This window comes from Balaenoptera physalus (assembly GCF_965194825.1).
Source record: "Balaenoptera physalus genome assembly, chromosome: 11".
Taxonomy (NCBI): domain Eukaryota; kingdom Metazoa; phylum Chordata; class Mammalia; order Artiodactyla; family Balaenopteridae; genus Balaenoptera; species Balaenoptera physalus.
In genome coordinates this window covers 43,179,364-43,200,594 of record NC_138896.1, presented here as the reverse complement: position 1 = coordinate 43,200,594, position 21,231 = coordinate 43,179,364, and the positions used below count along the sequence as shown (strand labels likewise).

General features: G+C 34.7%; 1 protein-coding gene across 1 annotated transcript in view; it reads right to left on the bottom strand.

Moving 5' to 3' along the window:
• Nucleotides 1-13,232, bottom strand: part of GFRAL (GDNF family receptor alpha like) — a 58,750-nt gene extending 45,518 nt beyond the window's left edge. Inside the window, 3 exon segments of the mRNA XM_082414348.1 lie at nt 5,828-5,980; nt 8,069-8,203; nt 12,268-13,232. Of these exon segments, the coding sequence (XP_082270474.1) occupies nt 5,828-5,980; nt 8,069-8,203; nt 12,268-12,289 (310 nt within the window). The 5' untranslated portion in view covers nt 12,290-13,232.
• Between the last annotated feature and the right edge of the window lie 7,999 nt (nt 13,233-21,231).

Genomic DNA, 21,231 nt, shown 5'->3' with positions numbered 1-21,231 from the left:
TACCCCTTTTGGCCAGCATATGCAGGCTGGTGTGGATGGGATGTATGTGAATTAATGCCATCCTCATATAATTAGTTCTATTATATTGGTAATTATATATTTTGAAATAATCTGTAAATCTGTCTAAACGTCAATCTATTTTATAGTACACATGTATGTATATTTATATATATATATTTATATTTAATAATCAAGGCTAAATGAAATAATCTGGCTAAATGCCAATTTTACTCTGCTATGTTTTTAGCTAACCAAGAGCAGGGACTGTCTTAACCCATCTTTATTTCCATCCTCCAGCATTTATATGATATCTACACATATTAACTGAATAATAAATATCTTATAAATAAATATATAATTTAGATGCTCAAAATGTGTTTAAAATTAAAAATAAATGATATATTTATTGATCAGTTACTAGGTGTCAGGCACTATGTTGAAAGTTTATCATATTAAGAAAAAAAAAAGGAAGAAATGTCAAAGCTGATTTGCTCAAGAAGTTTATAATCTATAATAGAGAATAGAAAAGTGCACGTCTGTTATATGTTGAGAAATGTTTTGGGAATACAAGGGGGAGACAGAGAGAGAGAGAGAGAGAGAGAGGCATCATATCTTGTTGGAGTGATGACCAAAGAGCTGGTGGAGGATGCTGCAGTTGAAATAGGATGAAATAATAAGATTTCAATTATCATTTCCTTTTCCACTCTGAGCTAAATTATAAGCAAGCAGCTGATGCTCTGGGTAAACACCATGATCAGGCCAGGTCCATCATGAAGTGCATTTGTGAGATCATTCAGGTCTTCTGTACAAGGTTTCTATATTCTTGGCTTATCAACATTACCACAGAATAGCATTTAACAAGTATGTATTATGGAAAAAAATGGTTTAAATGTGAACTGATTTCAGTTTAACTGCTCTAGATTTGCATGTACCTGTGGCTGGTAACTATATTTTGCCAGCATCTTGGTCTGATAGAAATGGTCATTGAGATATAAATGAACTAGCCCTACTATCTTGAAACAAAAGTCAATAAATATTTTTAGTATTTCTATACGCTTTCGTTTCAGCCTACTTCAACCTAAAACTAGTAAAGACCTACTCATTAGCTAACTAATGACATTTTAGTCTATCTCCTATTTGACTTCTCTGCATTTATAATTGTCGATTATTTCCTCTGTGTCTTTCTCTCTTTCACTGGCTTCAAAATTCTTCCTGTAGTTTTTGTTTTTCCTGTCTTTAAAAATTTCCTTGTGGTTTCATCAACTATACTGCAAATGTTGTTATCAAAATACTTGTATTCTCACGTCATATCTTTTCCTGGCCAGTCTTATCCTCCTGCATGCTTGTATCTGTTTCTTACAAACCATTGACTCCCAAATCTATATGTCTATTTTAGGATACTCTCCTCAGTGCGAGACCCATGTTTCCAAACGCCAGCCAGATGAGGTCCACTCCATCATTGCTTTTTTTAAACTATATATTCATCATGTGAAATGTAAAGCAAAATACTAACATTTCTAATATGAATGTGCCATAGTGTGCCCTCCCAATGCAAACTCTCCAAATATAACTCACCACTTCTGCCCCCAGTCCTGTCTCCGTGTACAGCAATACCCTTGTCTCAAGCCAGCAGCTTCTATCACACGTTTAACAACATTCCATACTCCTCATATCCAATGGAAACCAATTCCTATTGATTGTAATTTATAAGTATTTCTTAAATATCTCTTATCCTTACAGTCCTCAGCACCAGTGTGGTAGTTTAGGCATGAGTCACCTCTCTCCCCAACTCTTCTGATGGCTTTTTAACTAATATCCTTGGCCTGCATCCTTCCCTGCCTCCATTCCATCCTTTACACCACTGTCAACAAACGATATGCTTCAAAATACTGATTCTGTAGTCTTCTGTTTAAAATGCGTTAGTAGTTCCTCAAAACAACTGTTTGAAGTCTAATCTCCTTAGAAAGATATGTAAGTTTAATAAGTTTCTCCTTCTTATTAACATCTGGATTCTTTCCAGTATCTCCTAAGACTCCTCTGTTCTATAATCCAGCTTTACCAAGAATGTGTTGCTCCCCAATGTCTTCTGCTTCATTCTACTTCCTCTGTCTAGAACATCCATTTTATTTCGTCTCCCTATTGAGCTCAGTTCACCCTAAAAATCCCAAGTCTGTTATTTCTTCTATGAAGGCTTCTAAGTCTCCATTATTTCTTCCTGTATAACTTCAAGTGTGTAATTGTGTGTGTATAATCGCACGTGTATCACCTCACGTGTATCACATTATATAGGTGATATTTGGCAGTTATCATTTTCATTAAGAATTGAGACCATACACAATATGTTTTCTAATGCTATTGGAATTAGATGAATAACAAAGATATCTAAGAAATCCTCAAATATTCAGAAATTAAACAATGGTATTATGAATAAACCTTGAATCAAACGGAAAGTCAGAAGGGAAATAAGAAAATATTTTGAAATGAATAAAAATGAAAACACAAGATATTAAAATTAGTAGATGTGACTAAAACAGCACTTGGAAGGAAATTCATGTAATGAGATGCTTACATCGCTGATAAGATTTCATCTTAAGAAACTAAAAAGTGAGGATCAATTTCAAGTCAAATCAAATGCAAAAGAAATAATGTCGAGCAAAATTGAGAAAGACCGAGAGAAAAAAGACAGAGACAGAGCGAGAAATACAGAGAAACAGACACAGAAAGAGAGAGAAAGAAGGACACAAATATTCAGTACTTGAACAAAAATGAGGACATCACCTGAACTTCTTCAGACTTTTAAAGGACAACTTGGGAATATTAGGAACAACTTAGCAGAGTGATAGAAACTAAAAGAAAGGGTAAAATAGAAACTCTAAAAATAAAAATTCAACATAAATCCAACAAATGTCTTTCAAATTCATTGAAAGACAAACTACAAAAGAAGAAATAGAACAGTCTTGTAACAATTAAACACACTGAACATTTAAAAACCTTCCAGTGAAGAACAGCACAGATATCTTCATTGGTAAATTGAATTAAACACTTAAGGAAAAAAATAACACCAATTCTTTGTATATTATTCTAGAATTTAGAGGAGAAGGAAATACTTCCTAACTCATTTTGAAGACAGCATTACCCAGACAACAAAATCAGACAAATACTTTCTAAGAAAAGAGAATAACATGCCTTATGCATCATGAACATAGATTTAAGACCCTCAACAAAATATTAGCAAACTGAATCCAACAATATATAAAAAGAATAATACAATAATACATCATGACTGAGCAGGATGTAGCCTCAGAATGAAGGGCTGTATCCAACATTCAAAAATCAACAATAAAATTCACCAAATTCCACTAAAGAAGTAAACATATGATCATTTCAATAGAGGCAGAAAAAGCATTTGCAAAATTTAACATCTACTTATCCATTCATGATAAAAATTCTCTAAGCCAACTAGAAATAGAAAGGAATTTCCTCAGCCTGATAAAGGGAACCTGCAAAGAACCTACTGCAAAAACCATTCTTTATTGTGCAAAGCCGAATGCATCCCTCCTAAGATAGGTAAAAAGGCAAAAATGGCCACACCAAACAATCCTATTTAATATTATACTGGAAGTTCTACTCAGAACAATAGAGCAAGAATAAGAAATAATGGCTTACAGATTGGAAAGGGAAGAATAAAACTCTCTTTATTCTCTATTCGTAGATAACAAGGCTATCTATGTAGAAAATCCTATAGATTCTACAAAAAACAAAAAACAAAACAAACAAAACCCCCTAGAACTATAAAATGTCCATATAAAGTGCCAATTGTAAAATGTCCATATAAAATGTCAATTGTATTTCTGTATACTAACTATGATGAATTGAAAATTAAAATGTAAAATAAAGTGCCCTTTACAGCAGCATCAAAAAAGTGAAGCATATCTGTAAATCTTAACAAAATGTAAGAACTGTTATATTCAGAAGTACAAAATATTGATAAAAGAAATCAAAGAAGTCCTAAATACATGGAGAGATATACCATGTTCATGGATTTGAAAACTCGCATAGTAAATATGTCAATGCTACCCAAATTGATCTATAGTTTTGAGGTAAGCCAAATCAAAATGCCAGCAGGATTTTTCTGTAGACATTGACAAGCTGATTCTAAAATTTATATGGGATAGCAAAGAAGGAGAGTAGCTGAATCAATTATTTAAAAGGAAAAAAATTAAAGGAATTACACTACTTTATTTCAAGATATCCCATGTAATTACAATAAATAAGACTGTGGAATATTAGCAAAAGTATTGAAATATGGGTAATTGGTACAGAAAAGAAAATCTGGAAGTAGAGCCAGCAATATACAGCCTAGTGATCTTTTGAGAAAAGTGAAATTGAAAATATCTTCAGCAAATGTGGTGGGACAATTAGATATCCATATGGCAAAAGAACATATCTGACCCATAGCTTGCACCATATAAAAAAATTAACTCAAAATGCATCATAGACCTAAATATAGAACCTAAGCTACATAATTTTGGAGAGAGGCTTTACCAAATAATATATAGAGGTGGCACATAAGCACATGAAAATATGATCAACATTATTATTATTTAAGTGCAAATTAAAACTACAGTGTGATACCATTAAATAGGTTTTGGAATGGCAAAAAAAAAATGAGTGCTTCTGAGAATGTGGAGCAACTGGAACTTTCATACATTTATGGTTACTTCAAATTTGAAATATAGTATTAAAGCTTCTTATAAAGTTAAACATACACTTTACTATATGACCCAATACTTTTTTACCAAAGAGAAATAACTTATATTCATACAAATCTTATATGTGCCTATTTATAGCAGCTTTATAATCTCTAAAAATCTGGAAACAATGCAAACGGCTTTCAGGGGTGAATGGATAACCAATTTATGGAATAACCATACAATGGAATACTACTCATCAAAAAAGAGAACAATTTTTTTGATGAATCGCAAATATATTATTTTAAATAAAAGAACACTGGCTCAAAAGGCTACATGTTATATAATTCCATTCATATAAAATTCTGGTAAAGGCAAAATTATGGAACAGAAAACTGTCCAGTAATGATTGGATGGGTTGGGCAATGAAACCATTCAAGATAGATGAGAGGTAAACCCTTCTCTTATAAAGTGGGGGAAGGAGGATTCTGAAAGAAGAGGTGAGAACTCTATGAAAACAGGTGCATTCCCAAGCTGATCACTTTTCGGAGAAGGTATATAGGGACATTGAGGATATGGAAATTGATTACGTTAAGACTATTGGATCCCACGTATCTCTTGGAAAATCTTTCTGTAAGCTCAGGACACATGTCGACAAGCTTGATTACCACTACTTCACCATCAGGCTGGCACTTTGAGTAGACAATAAATAAATGCATATTAAATAATCAAGTTCTCCTATCCAAAGGCAAGCATAATTCTGGGTAAGTGGTTATACTTTGGTCTTCCTCAGGAGACCCTGTATTCTTTACCAACAAAAATGATACCTTATTTATCTTCTATCATTTAAGTCTTGTGCAAAGCCATAGTGAGCCTCACAAATATATGTATTGAACGAGTGAATGTATAATACTAATGAATTATAATAGGATGAAGCTTGAAATTGTGGTTAGCAATTACAGAAATATGTCATGCACTTACTGAGATCTACAGCTCACAGAACCTTAAATTACATGAAGAATTAATCAAGTCACCAGAAAAAACAAGAGTTCATCAAAATTACATAGATGTGGTTCATTTTGACATTGTACTTTTCTTTTCAATGACAGTAAATGTTTCATATAACAATGTATTACCTGATTTGTTGATGCATTTTTTTCCAAGCAATTTCTTAATGGTACAGTAGAGGTCATCAGAGCAGAGACAATTTTTAAATTGGAAATTGCTTTCTGCTAAAGACCGGATACTTAAATTACAGCTGGATGAATCCTTCATCTGGCAGGGGTTGCCTGGATTTCACAGTCAAACATATAACACTCTAGATATTAATCTGAATATAATTTTTGAGGCCTCCTACTCAAGATACATTAAAGCTTTAAGGAGCCTCCCCCTACCCAAAGCTTTTAACGCATTAATTTTAGTAATTCATTATTAGAGTGAAATTATCTGGGGTTGCTACAGCATGTCCATATAATTGACTTTTCAAGCAAAAACTATCTCTACTGTTTTCTCCCCCAATATTTACTTTCTAAAATAGAGTAAAACTTTCTGTATTTTAAAGGAGATTTGTCCCCACTTAGAATGCCAACTTTTTCTCTTTAATAATAATCAAGGCTGCCCTTACACGAGGTGACCAGAATGCTCTGTAATCTTAGCTATTTTGTCAGTTTAGCAATTGTATTAGCTGTTTGGTCTTAATCTTATTTTATTTACATGTCATTCCAAGATAATAATAAGAGACAAGCAAGTGGCTCTAAATTTATCATGGAAAAAGATGTGGTCCTCTTTCATAATTACCAATATTTCATGTTCTGCTTTAATTTAAAAAGCCATATTCATCTACCCAACAATTTTCTTTTATTCATTTTTCTGAATAAAACTACTTGAGTACATTTCACTTGTGTATTTGAGAATATTTCTATTTCAACTTCATGCATGGTATAATTATGCAAATTTACCATTCACTGCAAATGACTTGTTATTTGTATACTGAAACCAATAAATATGTTATAATTCATGACACGCTGAATGTGATATTTTAAATTGCCTTATAAAATGTAACAAGGAGCTTCACCATCAAAACAAATAACAGACTTTTTTTTGTCATTGTCCTTTATTCTCATCTTAATATTATTATGTTATTTGAGAAAACTTGCAATTGAAATTCTTTTCCTGAACTGTAATGAGAATGTTGGATTAGAGACCTATAACTTTCTTTGGCGTATGAACATTGCATGTACTCCCTTCAAGGGCAGGGAAGAAAAGGAAATCTTGCTCCTTGTCTACATCCTATGTAATTCCTTGAAATCTTGTGGTTGGACAGGAGCTCTGATGTTGGAGGTTGTGAATGTTGACATTGTTAGAACTATGGGTGGTTGCCTCTTAACCCAACACACTCCACCTTACATTTTTGGGAGGTAGAGGAAGCACAGGCAGATAGGCAAGGGTCGTGAGCAGTACAGAATTTATTCTTCATGAAATGGTTGGAGTAGCAAAGTGAGTCATGAAAGAATACATTTTTATTTTTCACTTTGGATTTCTCTTACTGAATATGCCAGAAAGTTTATTGGGTTTTTACGGTTTTATCATATTCATTATACAAGTTGATAAAACTTTTTATGTTAGTATAAGATTTTTTGAAAAGTTATGTCATAATAATATTAGGGCAATGTCCCTTTACATAATAAGTTTATCTATTTTTAGTGAATGGAGTCTTACTATAATGCTCTCATTCAATATATATTCAGTTACTTGATATATTCAGCACTTTTTTTTTCTGTTAAACAAATGACAGTGACTTTCCAATCTTCATATTCTCTACCCATTGGGCCTCCTCTCAAATGTTTGGAATGTAGGACTAGTTAAAAATAAAGATATGTTTTAACTTGTTCTTGACACAGTTGGAATGGAAAATAGTGTATAGGTTGCAAAAACATGAAACTCATGTTATGTACATGCAAATAAATAGTGTGTTTGATTGTGACAAATGTTATCTTCCTATGTTATCCTGACATAGTAACATATAAGCAAAAGAACATTTTATTTGAAAAATTTTTGCCATGCTTCTGAGAGGCATGTGTATAATTGTAACATTGGTGAGATAAGTAAAAAAATAATCTGAAATCCTGCATAACGTTGCCTGCAGTGTCAATGCATTAGGGCCCTTGAGTAATTTAAGAATAGTCTTTTGTATCTAAATTCACTAATAAGTAGTTGTAGGCGAATCACTTGAATACCAAGTTTAAGTAAGGTATTTAGAGAAAAAACTTAGTTCCTAGGATAGTGAAAGAAAAGAACAAATTCTATTTTTATCTCTGTAAAAAGAAATTATTTGAGTGTGTTTTAAACTTTTTATGTTGATATAGAGAGTGTTTTACCTGACACATTGCAGGCATCTTCCATTATTCTCCAGGCATGTTTACATCCATCTGCATCACTTAGGCAGAGTTCTCTTAAATAGGTGCAATCAATGGTTTGGGAAGTGGACTCATTGTCCAAGCATAGCCCCACAGCTTGAATAACAACAATAACAGAACAACAAAAACAACAGCAATATGGCAGTTATTTGCCTCAAAACTAAGTTATTAATTATCAAGACCAGAATTATGAAAACTGAAATGTGATAAAATCATTACAAGTCTGGAATGGATCTTAACCTCCCCTCTAGCTACAGATCTCTGTTTCTCTTATATAAGATTCTTAAATAAAAAGTCTGTATTTGTCCTCTTTCTTTCTTACTGCTTATTCATTTCTCAACTTTTAATTTATTGTTATTTCTATTGCTCCATTGAAACTTTTAAAAATGCTCCAATCATCTCCATAACATCAAATTTAATAGTTTTAAGACTTCATCTTGCTTACTTTTATCATTGGGCATTTCACTGTCATTTTGTTCTTGAAACTCTTTTCTTTTGGCAACCCTCTCTTCTAATTCTCTTGATACTTATTCATTTGATATTTTCTGACCACAGTTAGAATTCTTCCCAGAATCCTCTTACTTTTCTGTTAAAGTATATCTGAAGCTTAGGTTCTGTCCTCAGGCTTTTCTTATTCACATTTTACACCCTTTCTGTGGACAATTCCATGTACTTATGGTTTTAACTAAAATATCTAGACTGATGATTCTCAGATATATAATTCAATCCCATATTTTCCAGTATTCCAGTTACAGATGCTGTTATCTCCACCTAAATGTTCCAGACAAACTTCCAGACAATATTATCATCAGTATTGTTCTGCTCGTCATCACTCCCTGCTGGACCACCCTACTTCATCAGCAATTTCACCATTCACAGTGGCACCCACCCTGGGAACCTTGGGTTCATGATAGGTTACTTTTCTATCCTCAGTTTTACTCTCCCATATCCATTCTTGCATGGTTCATTGATTCTCATTTTGAATATTTGACCAACTCACCAGTTAGTCAGTCTGTCTCCAGTTCTATCTTATTCAGATAGGTTCTTTACACCCCCTAATCTGCCTCATGCACCAATCTAGTCCTGCTGTTTCTCTGCTTCATCCTTTGGATGGTTCCTCTTAGCATGACTCTCCTATTCTTCATCATGTGCAATCTGGAGGTGCTCGAGCATTTATAGTTTCTCAGATGCTCCATACTGCCTTGTACCTCTGAGCATTTACTGTATGACACTCCTTTTCTTTTTACGCTGGAATAACCCTTTTTTTGTCATTTAAGACTCGACACAATAACTACCTATTTTTAAGGAAACTTTCCCTGAATTCAATACCTGTTTTCCTACATTCAAATTGAATTCAACACCCCTCATCTGTTTCACTAGTCTTGGGAATTTCCCAACTATAACATTTATTGCTCCATAATGAAAGTGTGTATTTATTTTTGTCTTTACCACTGGGTTCTGGGGTTTTACTCAGCAGGCATTAATTCATGATCGTATCCCTATCATCAACACAATGATGGATCATACATATTCAATTAATGCATATTGACTTAACCAACTTGAATCGTTCTTTATGGATGAGTTATATATAAATAACTCTTAATATTCAATAAATATAACACCTTCCAGATATTTACAAGTTATTTTGGGTAGAAAAGAAAAGGTTCCAGCAAGTTTTTTAAAATATCAAGAAAGTAGCAATGTTAATTTAGTATATTGTTCCAATTACTCAAATTCTGCAAGCATACAAACTGACACTTGCTTAATCAATCCATAGAAAAATATGGAAATTACAAGTGAGTTCTAGAGACAGTATATTAACTATAATCAAGAGACCTCAAGCTATGTCTTAATCACAGCCAAATTATTTGAATTTTTAAAAAGATGATGTTATTATGAATGACTTGTCACAACATAGAGTTATAGGCTTCAAGTTAAGCCACAGCATCTTTTTTTTTTTTAAATCTTACCTCTTTCCAAACCTCTTCTCCTAAGGAGAATCCATGAAAACTGATTGGATCATATGTATTACTGGCTGAGTCACTGCATTTGGAGATTAAGCCCATGCGTGTGACTTGGTCACATTTTTCTTGTTGAGGGCTAGAGTGGAAATTGACATATCAGCTTTCCATGTTTTCATGTGTTCATGGATAACCTCATCTAGCCAAGCTCCTGTTCTAGGTTAGCAAGCCTAGAGAAAGAGAAAGAGTCACTTCCATTCTGGCCCAAGGTTACTTATTTCAATCCAGCTTGCCAAAGATCCTGAAGTAGGGATTTCATGTCAGAAAGTCAATTTATAAGCAACTAGAGTTTCATTTGCCATTGATCACTATTATCTTGTGAATACTTCTCTCAGGAAGCTTATAGGTGGTGGTCTCCTGGGTATATCATCAAACCTCACTTGTATCTCAGTGCAATGATCATTAATGAATTCTACATATTATCTTTCCCAAATGTGTTTTATTTTCTTTCATATTTAAAATTTTAGGTTGAATAATCATCTTGATTGTTTTACATGATTTTCCATACCTTGCACTCAGAAGAAATACTGAATCAAGTAGGAAAACCACTTCAATGATTTGGCCCAGAAAAATCAAAATAACTTCAGCTTTCCAGAATCTTATCCATTCCTGACAATGATTTCTGACCATGTATTTAAGACAGGAGTTTTCAAGGATCATCTTGAAATGCTAGGTGAAAAACAGGTTCTATTTTAAAATAAATAAGATGGAGAATATTGCACATTTTATCACCCTTTAAAGATGTATAAAACTCATTAGGCTATTAAATGCTTTGTTTTAAAAATTCACTATGTCTCACATTTCTTTGGCTGCAGAACTTTTCCGCATCACAAAGCCTATTTAAATGATGTTGAACAAATATTCTGAAGCACACACTATGGGAAATATTGATTAAACCTATCAAATGGCACAGTTTTGACCCTAACAGTGTTAGGTATGATTTCCCTCATTCATGCAACCTAGTGTCTAGGTTAATTTAGAAGTGAAAGTTGAAAACAAGAGGCCATCACTACCTTTTTAATGGGGGCCATAATGAGGTTGTAATTTATTTTGTGTGATTCATTATATTGCTGCCTGATCTACAAAAATTAAAGTTTCCTGGATTTCTCCTTATTATAAATCATAGAAATAAGGAAACATTATTAGCAATAAATACAAGGAACAAAATTTTGAATAATGATTACTTAAACCCCCCCCAAACCTGAAAATATATAAATGATTTCTTCTTTCTTGCCTTTATTTTCTTTGACTAGATTTATTTTGACTTCCAACATAATTTGAAATAAACTTCTTTGTTTTCTTGCCCACAAGTATGCCTTTATTCATCAATATCTATTAGCATAGAGTAAGCAGAAAATACACTGGCTTTGTTTTAATGAGTAAATTATTAATATTCAGCTACAATTTTAACTATCCCTTTTTCTGAATGCAATTTGTAGATTCTACTGCATGCTGATGAAAATATAAATAGCTTCTCCAATAACACATATAACAAGTAGATCTTCATAGATTCTACTTTTAAGTATACATTATTTTTTACTAACATCTTACAATGCATTCACACTACCCAAGACAAGAGAGATAAGTTCACATTTTATCTCTAGGTTACAAAAATTGACTGAAATGTGAAGAAGCAGTTGATGTTGTGTTGTGTTACTCTACTAACTGCCTCCTTCTTATTAAATAGTAACAGCTAAAATCAGGGAAATTGAATGGTTTAAATTAATCTCATTTCAATTTAATACCAAAGAAAAATAGATAATAATTCAAAATTTGTCATCTTATAACTTGTAAATAGGTACTGGAAGGTTTCATTTCTAAAAGGCTCTAGTACAGATGTCAATTCTATAAATCCTGATCAATTACTTAAAGTGATTGGATTATTCTATATATAAAAAAGAAACAACCTGAGCTGTTAATGCAGTTCTCACATTGTGCATTTTCTATAGAGCTATAAATGAGTAAAAGTAGGTGTACATTTTTGCAAAATTAAGAAGCTATGTTAAAGTATAAATTTGTAATTAATACTTTATATTATAAACATTTGTTAGCTTGACAGTTAAGTGACAGGAGACAGCATTTGGTTCACGGAGAATTGGTGTTATGAAATCGGATAAACCGGAAGCATAATTCACTTACCGAAGAAAATGAAAACTATCATGGTAGCCAGCTTGGGGCTGTTCACCTGGAAGAAAAGCAGATGTCTTTCTCCGACCACCTTCTTAACAGTAACTATCCACAATAAGGCTTCAGCTTCTGCTCCTGCTTCCTAAAAACATCACTGATTCAAGTCGGCTTCCTGTCACCACTTCCTCACCAATCTTTCCTGAGCTGTGAACTTTCCTAATTAGGTCCAAATTCAATTATTCTCTTCTGAGTGTACTGATCTCAGATATTATGCTTCCAAGAAAGCCCAAGAGCCAGATACTAAGAAATGATACATACTCTGTGCAATCAGGAAAAAGCTGGGGGTTTTTTCCGTTCAACTAGAATGCTAAACTGTGTACAAACCTCCCAACTATAACTCAAAATTTTCCTAGAAACTTGAGAAGGCTCAGTTTCTACTTCATTAATTAGCATCATTCAGGCAATTTTATATCTTTGAGGAAAGGAAAAAGGAGAAAAGACATAAGCAAAGTCCAGGAAAACGTATGGGGAATTCAAGTTCCACTAGGATCAAACCAGTGTACTTCATCTTTCCAAACAAGAAATGTTCTTTACAGGTGCCCCAAACCCCAGTGTGCCTAAAACTTGTGCTGCTCTAGCCACAGTTCCTCTAACACTTCAAATAGGGCAATGTGTACGGAATGACTTCTCGACATTTGCCTCTCGACACTATTTTTCTGAGCTTCAATGAGATGCATTGCTATGATCTGAAGATCTGTGTCCCCCCAAATTCATATGTTGAAATCTTAAACCCCAGAGGAGATGGTATTAGGTAGACCATTTGGGGGTTACTTAAATCGTGAGGTGCAACCCTCATGAGTGGAATTAATGTTTTTTTAAAAAAACTCCAGAAAGTCCCTTGCTCCTTCCACCTTGTGAGGACACTGTGAGAAGTTGTCAGCTATGAATTAGGAAGAGGGCCCTCGTGAGACGGTGACTGTGCTATAACAGCCTTAGTGGACTGGACAGGCAGTATTTATCTCCTCTTACTTAGATTGTGCTCTTCCTCACCAGAATCTAGAACACATCATCTACCTGGGGACAGCCTGAGGCTTCGACTTTTAAAATAGCCTGAGACATTTTTGTAATGAATGTTTAAGAAGTAAAAAAAATGCTGCATAACAGGAAATTAGGAAAAGGCAGCCATGGATAACTGACTATCTTGAGATGGGGGAGGAGCATTTGTGTGTACGCAGTTACACAATGAGAGAGTTGTTGATTGCAATTGTCCATATTTAATTTACACTAGAAAATAAGTTATAGCGTATTTTGTTTTCAGAATGCATGATGGAAAAGTACAGACTCTGGAGTCCAACAAACTGAAATTATAACCCTATTTTTCTCTGTAGGTGTATGTAAATGACTTTCCATCAGAAGTTATTTATATTTACTCTGTAAAATGGGCTGACTGTATCCATGGTTGCTATAAATGTTAAATATGTATATGAGGTTTATATTACAAGAGATAAACAAATGACAGTTATATTGCACCCACTGGCTTAGTTATTATTTAACCAATAATTATAATGCCATAAAATTAATCAATTATTTCCTTTTAAAAGGCACTGAGTCACTAAGCTTATATTATAAATTTTGTTGAGATAATTATTCTTTTTGATATAAGATGACTAAAAATGGTTTAAGCTCAAGAAAGATTTGGTGGCTCTGTTGGTTTGCAAACTGGTCCCTTACACAAAGGGCAAGGAGAGTCTGAAAAAAGGGGCAGATCACTCCAGATAGGTAGGTATCAGATTTAATAAGCAAAGGAACTTACATACAAGGAACTTGTTTGGGGTGAACAACAGACAATTAGATGTTCGCACCCACCCACCAGAATCTTAAAATTTTATAGAGAGGCCTTAACTGGGTTCAATCATGTGCTCCATCCAGATGGTCTCAACCACACAGAGCTCTCTCAAGGCTGAGTCCTTCAGAGCAGCCCCACTGTGGGAACAGTGGACAGAACGTACATTCGGAGGACAGAGGAGGCAAGGAGGATCTTCCAATTGCCTGGGTCCAGCTCACAGATCAAACTGCAGTAATACCCCCTGGATGACCTCCTCCAAGACGTTCTGTTAGTTGAAGAGTCCGGTGGTAGAGCTGATTTCCTGCATGTTTTAAACCTTTGAGGTCTGAAGGGCTTGCCCTCCTGCCTCTGAGCTGCTTTCTTCTGTCGGCTCCATTCACAGGCAGCTTCTTTCCTCTTGATGGAAGATGCTGTCAAGCTCTCAGCCTGCATCCTTCTCTCTTAGAAGCCAGAGTGGGAAGTGGGGCTCTTCCCATTAGGATTCCAGAATTGAGTCACATCAGTTCTAGATGGGCCCCAAGCCCATCAATCTTGGAAAGTGGAACTGGTCCCACTTGGTGCCCAGCATCATAGAGGCAGTTGGAATCGGCCCTACTGAACCCACAAGAACTGATGGTGGGAGAGGAATGCATTACCAAGGAAAATTGTGGTGTTAGGAGCCACATGTGAAGGAATCCTGGGTAGGAAAAAAAAAAAAAAATACTCAGTAAAGCATATAAATGTTGAATTTATGTGGGGCTACCACAAGAAAAATAAACTGATGAAACAAAAGAAAAGAATACCAAAATACTATTTCCTGTTCAAGGAAGGTTAGTTATAACTTTCTAGAGAGTGGTGCTATGCAGAACTGAACGCAGGGCATAGGGTGAATGGCGTTAATCTTTTCCAAACAGTTACAGCTGCTGAGGTCTATTGCTTACAGGTATAGAAAGCATCTGTGGTCATATTCCTGATTAATTCAAAATAATAATTGTCAGCTGTGTCACCATCTAAAGCAGGGATTTTTAGCATTTTATTGTGCCATCAATCTCCTTTCTCCATAGACCGCCCCCTCCTTAGAATATTTTTAAAGGCAGTTTTTTTAAAAAAGGTATTACTTCAACAAGGATCTGCTGTATAGCACACAGAATTCTACTTAATACTCTGTAATAACCTATATGGGAAAATAATCTGAAAAAGAATAGATATATGTATATGTATAACTGAATCACTTTGCTGTACACCTGAAACTAACACAACATTGTAAATCAACTATACTCCAATATAAAATAAAAACAATTTAAAAATGCATGAAGATTGTAAAAAAAGGTATTACAAAGAAAATTACTCACATGAAATATATTCATCAAAATATTTTTAAACACACTTGGGACAAAGTGATACATATGCTTCTTTATTAAAAAAGCAAATATCAAGATCCAGGCAGGTCTAATAAGACTGTACTTTCAGTGTAGTGATGACCATAGATACTAATTTGAGATATTTTCCATTAATACACTATTACGTAAAAATATCTGTAATTTCTCTTTGTGACAATACAGCACAAGAAGTACTGAATTTTAAATTACAGTTTAGTAAAAATAGAATACAGTTTTGCCCCAAGCAAATGTATAGACACACCAGATTAATAAACAGTACCTTCAACTAAATTATTTACTGAAGTGGAAACTGGCAATTGAATCAGAATATTTTAGAGGTGAGAGAAAATGATAAAAAGATCAGTTTCAGTAGTTTCCAGTGATAATGGATGTGTGATTTTAACATGTATTCTGTTTTGAATAAAATGCTCTCAAATAAATGAATCAGAAAAAAACAGAGTTGCTCTGGTTGAAATTTGGGTGGCAAGCCCCAAGCTCTGGTCAGGGGGCTTTGCATCGCCATCCACAGCTGCCACTGAGGCATCCAAAGACTCCAGAAGGCCTGTTCAAAAATCACCTATCTCATTTACCTGTTTGCAAATTTTTTGTCACATAAAGAATCCATTCTCATAACAGTTAAATGAAATACCTTAGACCTTGAGCCTCATCACTGGGCAGAAAACACTATGATTTCTATCCAACCAACACTTACTAAAAGCCTACATAGAGCTCTATGAAAAAATAAAGCTGAGACATGGTCCCTAGTTTCATGGATCAGATAAACCACGGTGCAGAAGAAACTACATATAAAGAAAGAAAGAAAAATTTGTTAACAAAATAAAAACATAGTAAATGAGTGAAAAATCTATGTATTAGAAGACATTTCTTTTTGGAGCATAAGACAACTACTTTGTGTTTAATGACATTTGACTCCCCCAACCCTGCCCCGGAAAAAAAACACCCTTGCATTTGTATTTGTCTACTTAAAATTTTGTAAGATGCTTATATCTGGAGGAAAGAAAAAATCTGAACAGTCTCAGATTTAGAGTCAACTTAAAATTGAGAGCTCTGGAAAGAGACTATATGTAGAATATAGAATATATAATATATGTAATATAACACACACACACACATACACAGGGTGATGAGTTCCTTAGCTATAAAGCCTGGAAACAGCATTCTAAGACATTTGGTAATAAAGGAAGACATTATCCAGTATTTGGGGAGAAAAAATCATAGAGTCTCTCTGCCTGTTCCTGGAGGGTCTCAGGAGAAAAGAAAAAAAAAAAAAAAAAAAAGGTCAACTTGCTGATTTACTTAATCTCCTCACAGTGAACTGGTCTCCTCACTTACAAACTGGTGGGAAGTGACCATGAGTGGAGGGAGAGGGTGGGGAGAAGCTGAGACACAGCATAGAAATGTGTCTGTGAGGTATACTCGGGGGGAACTCAGGTGAACTAATTTCACTGAAACTCATGGTGGGTGGGGAAATAGACAAATGACCAAAGGATAGGCAGCCTTTATGCCTTGCCAAGGAGACCAGAATTTATTCACAGAGAAAAGGGAAGCCACTGGTGAGTTTTAAAAAGGAAGCAACCAGGTTAGTATTTTGAAACATTGCCTCAGCAATACTATGGAAGATGGTTTGGAAACAGGATAATTACCAGTTATGAGGTTATTTCAGTAGATTAGGAGAGACGTGAGTAAGGCCTGAACTAAAAAGTAATGGCAATGGAGAGGATACGGTAGATTCAAAATATTTAAGGATTTGGAACTTATAGGATGTGGGGACCATTTGAGATGCAGAAGGGATGGGAAGGAGGAACCAAGGAGGAGTCCATGCTTCTGGTTTGTGTGGCTTGGTGCTGGTTGTTAACATGTATCCAGGCACTTGACTCACAATTCAATGCTCTAAATACAATGTAATTGAGTCCATTGGTAGAATTTTGTCCATTGAAGAGGTTAAACATTAGCATGAAACAACAGTACTATATATAAAATAGATAGTCAGCAGGGACTTACTGTATAGCACAGGGAACTCTACTCAATATTCTGTAATAACCCATATGGGAAAAGAATCTGAAAAAGAATTGATATATGTATATGAATAACTGAATCACTTTGCTGTACACTTGAAACTAACACAACATTGTAAATCAATTATACTCCAATATAAAATAAAAATTAAATTAAAAAAAAGAATGAAACAACAGTCCCTATGAGCTACATGCACGTGTCATTAGGGAAGACAAGCTGGCTGTCCCCAACAGAATCAAGACAGCTCCACCAGATAACATCACCTTGGGAGATATTGTTGAACAAGTTCTGGCTCCTTGTCTAAAGGGATCAAGACTAGATCCATCCTTTAGGACTTCACTAACGATAAAAAAGACCTGAGAAATGGAAATATTAATCACATTGCCAATTGCTTTATTTATAAAAAGAAATCTAACTGCTGGTCATTGTATTTTCTTTGTGTAGCATGTCAACAGGGGAAAGCAAACAGATGAAAAGAGATTTTGATTAAAGGGTATTAGATCTATAATTAAATCTATATAGACTTAATATTTAATGGCATCAGGTTAGAAAAGCCCCCGTGTATCACTGTTAATGATAATGAGGTGTATGTCACATTCTTGCTTTTTTCGGGTAAATTAATCTCCTCAGTCATAAGCATCCTAGCTGACTCACAGTGCTACCTCTTCGAAATAAAACTGAACATCTCTCCAGCATTGTATCCTGTTGACCTTTTATTTTAAGTTTTGGAAGAATAATCTTTATTCCAAGCTCTTGGGAAACAACATTATAGTTATATAATGTTCTAATAATATCCTCTTCTTTGACACACATAATTTATACATTTTTATAGTAGAACATCTTTTAGAATTGAGCTAATATAAGGGTCAAATCATGTCCTTTCCTACAAAAATGTATTCCATGCAAGGTTTTATCTATAAAGCAGCTAATATTCCTATCTGAAGACAGCAGTTCTATATCCGAGTCCGAACTGTTCTGGAACTTCTATTAATTGAGTCTGATTTTTCAGGAATTTGTGGCACCTCTAAAAACTATAAAGACCAACCGTTGACAAATATCCTTAATTCCTTCAAATTTCCTTTTCCTAACTTCATATCTGCTCTCTGCTTCACATTTCATATTAATAATAGAGCCTATTGCACATTCTAATCATTCTGGGAAAAAGGTCACGTGCCTGCTGGTTCAGCAAATTTATTATTAAATGAAGAAGGGACCACTTGTTATCAGATGACTTCAACATATGTTTATGTTAAAATTTAATATTTTCTTCCTTTATTATAGGACTTAGTAGTTTTTGAAATGTGGTCATCTGCTGTGCAGAGATTGCCCTCTACAGAGATGAAAGCTTGAGAATAGAAGATGTTTTCTGCTGAATTAGACTGGATGATTTCATAAGGTCAAATCCCCCAGGGAAGTATGGAAGAAAGACTGGACACCCCGTGAAAGAGAAGGCTGGCAATAACATACAAGGGTCTACTATTTTTAATATGTTGTTGAGACCAGTGGAGACATTTTTATACTGTTTAAATTGCCTTCTTTTCCTTTACAAGGTACAATTTTTTTTCATTTTATAAGATTTGGTACTTATGTACAGCATTTGAAAAACAACAAATAAAAATATCTTTATTTAAATCACACAGAGATAGCCACTATTTTATCTCTTGGTGTATTTTCTTTAAATGTTTTACTTTATTTATTACCTTTAAAGCATCATTGCTATCATATTTGTATACACTTTGTAATTTAAATGTTAATAGTATCTGTCATTTTTTCTGACTGTAAATGTCAAGAAAAAAAGTCACAATGATCCTAGTACATATGGGTAACACATAAATATTTGGTTATATTTCTTAGTTTTTTTTACATACACACATATATACCTTATATACCATCCCTCTCTCTGGATCTCCTTATTCGCTAGGACACCATTTTTTTGAGCAATAAAATATTTTTAAATTAAGGTATGCACATTAGTTTTTTTCTTAAACATTTTTATTGGAGTATAATTTAAACATAATGCTATTGCATACATAGACTACAATATAGTGTAAACATAACTTTTATATGCACTGGAAAACCAGAAAAATTTTGTGACTTGCTTTATTGTGATATTCGCTTTGTTGCTGTGGTCTAGGACAGGGGTCTCCAACCCCCGGGCTGTGGAGCAGTACCGGTGCACGGCCTGTTAGGAACCAGGCTGCACAGCAGGAGGTGAGTGGCAGATGAGCCAGCGAAGCTTCATCTGCCGCTCCCCATCACTCCCATTACGCCTGAACCATCCCATCCCTCCCCCAACCCTGGTCCGTGGAAAAATTGTCTTCCACGAAACCGGTCCCTGGTGCCTAAAAAGTTGGGGACCACTAGTCTAGAGTATCTTTGAGGTATGTATTTAATCATCTACCAATAACTCAAGTAAAATGAGGACAGAGTACTGATTTAGCAATGTGAAGGTCATAAGTGATGATAATAAGAGGAGTATTTTGGGGGCAAAAATCTAGATGGAATAGATTCAGGGTAAAATGAAAGCAGAATAATTTTTGGTAACAGGTATTTCCTCTTTCAAGGAAATTTACTATAAAATGAAGCAGAGAATTGGGACAGTATCCGGAGAAGAATGTGAGGTCAAAGGGGAGATATTGGAGATATTAGATTATTTTTGTTCTACCCTAAAGCACTTTTCCTAACTGCAAATAAAAATCAAATAACTTTTTGGGTCACTTCTATAATATAACTGGCTGTTTCTTACAGCCCTACTGTCTCTAAATTAGAAGCACCCCACTGAAGCTAGCTTTCTCTTCCCATGTTGTGGTATTACTCCTAGTTTTTCTTTCTCATCCATATTCTACATCTGTCTGTTGCCTTTACTGGAACTGTTAATATATCATTTTAACCAGATCATCTTATCTTCACTTTCCTTTAGTTCCTTCCTGAAAAGGACTTTGTCTAATTAATGAAGTCATCATAAAAAACTTTTCCAACAGATTTTTCCCCCTCCTATTATAGATTTCTAAATAAATTCAACTTCTCCATTGATATAAAGTTCATTTCTAGTTTATATTTCCCTATAGTTGAATTACTACAAATAGTGCCTAAGATTAATGGTATTTGAACCCGAAGCTTCCATGTCATGTGGTCCTTTGTTCACTGAGATGCTCAGAGCAAACTTTCCTCTTGAGGCCACTGCACTGCCTTTTTCTGCAGAGTACTAGTTTCCTCTCCTTTTATTTTCCCCCATTTTCTCATAACCTGGCATTTTTCTTCATGTTTCCAATTCAGTATTTCTTCTATTGGTATGTAAAAACACTCCAAAACTTAGTGTCTTAAAACAGCAATAATTATTTACTGTCTCTCACTGTTCCTGTGGCTCAAGAGTTGGGAATACCTTGGCTGGGTGGTTCTGGCTCAGGACTCCTTTGAGGTTGCAGTCAGACCGTCATTTCAAAGCGATGCTCTTGAAACCTCTTTGTCATTTGTCTGGAGTCTGAATTGGGAAGCCTTGAACAGCTGGGATTTCTTGAACATAGATTTTGTCCCTATGTAGTTTCTCCTTGTGGTCTCTTGAGAAGAGTAACTTCAGGATAGCCAGGCTTCTTACATGCCAGTTCTGGGTTCCCTCTGCATGTGTCCTGAGAGAGTCAGATGGAAGCCGCAATGGCCTTTCATGAGTCTGCCTCTGAAATCATGCAGCCTCACTCCCCCTGCATCCTATTGGTCCAGGCAGTTACAAAGTTCTGC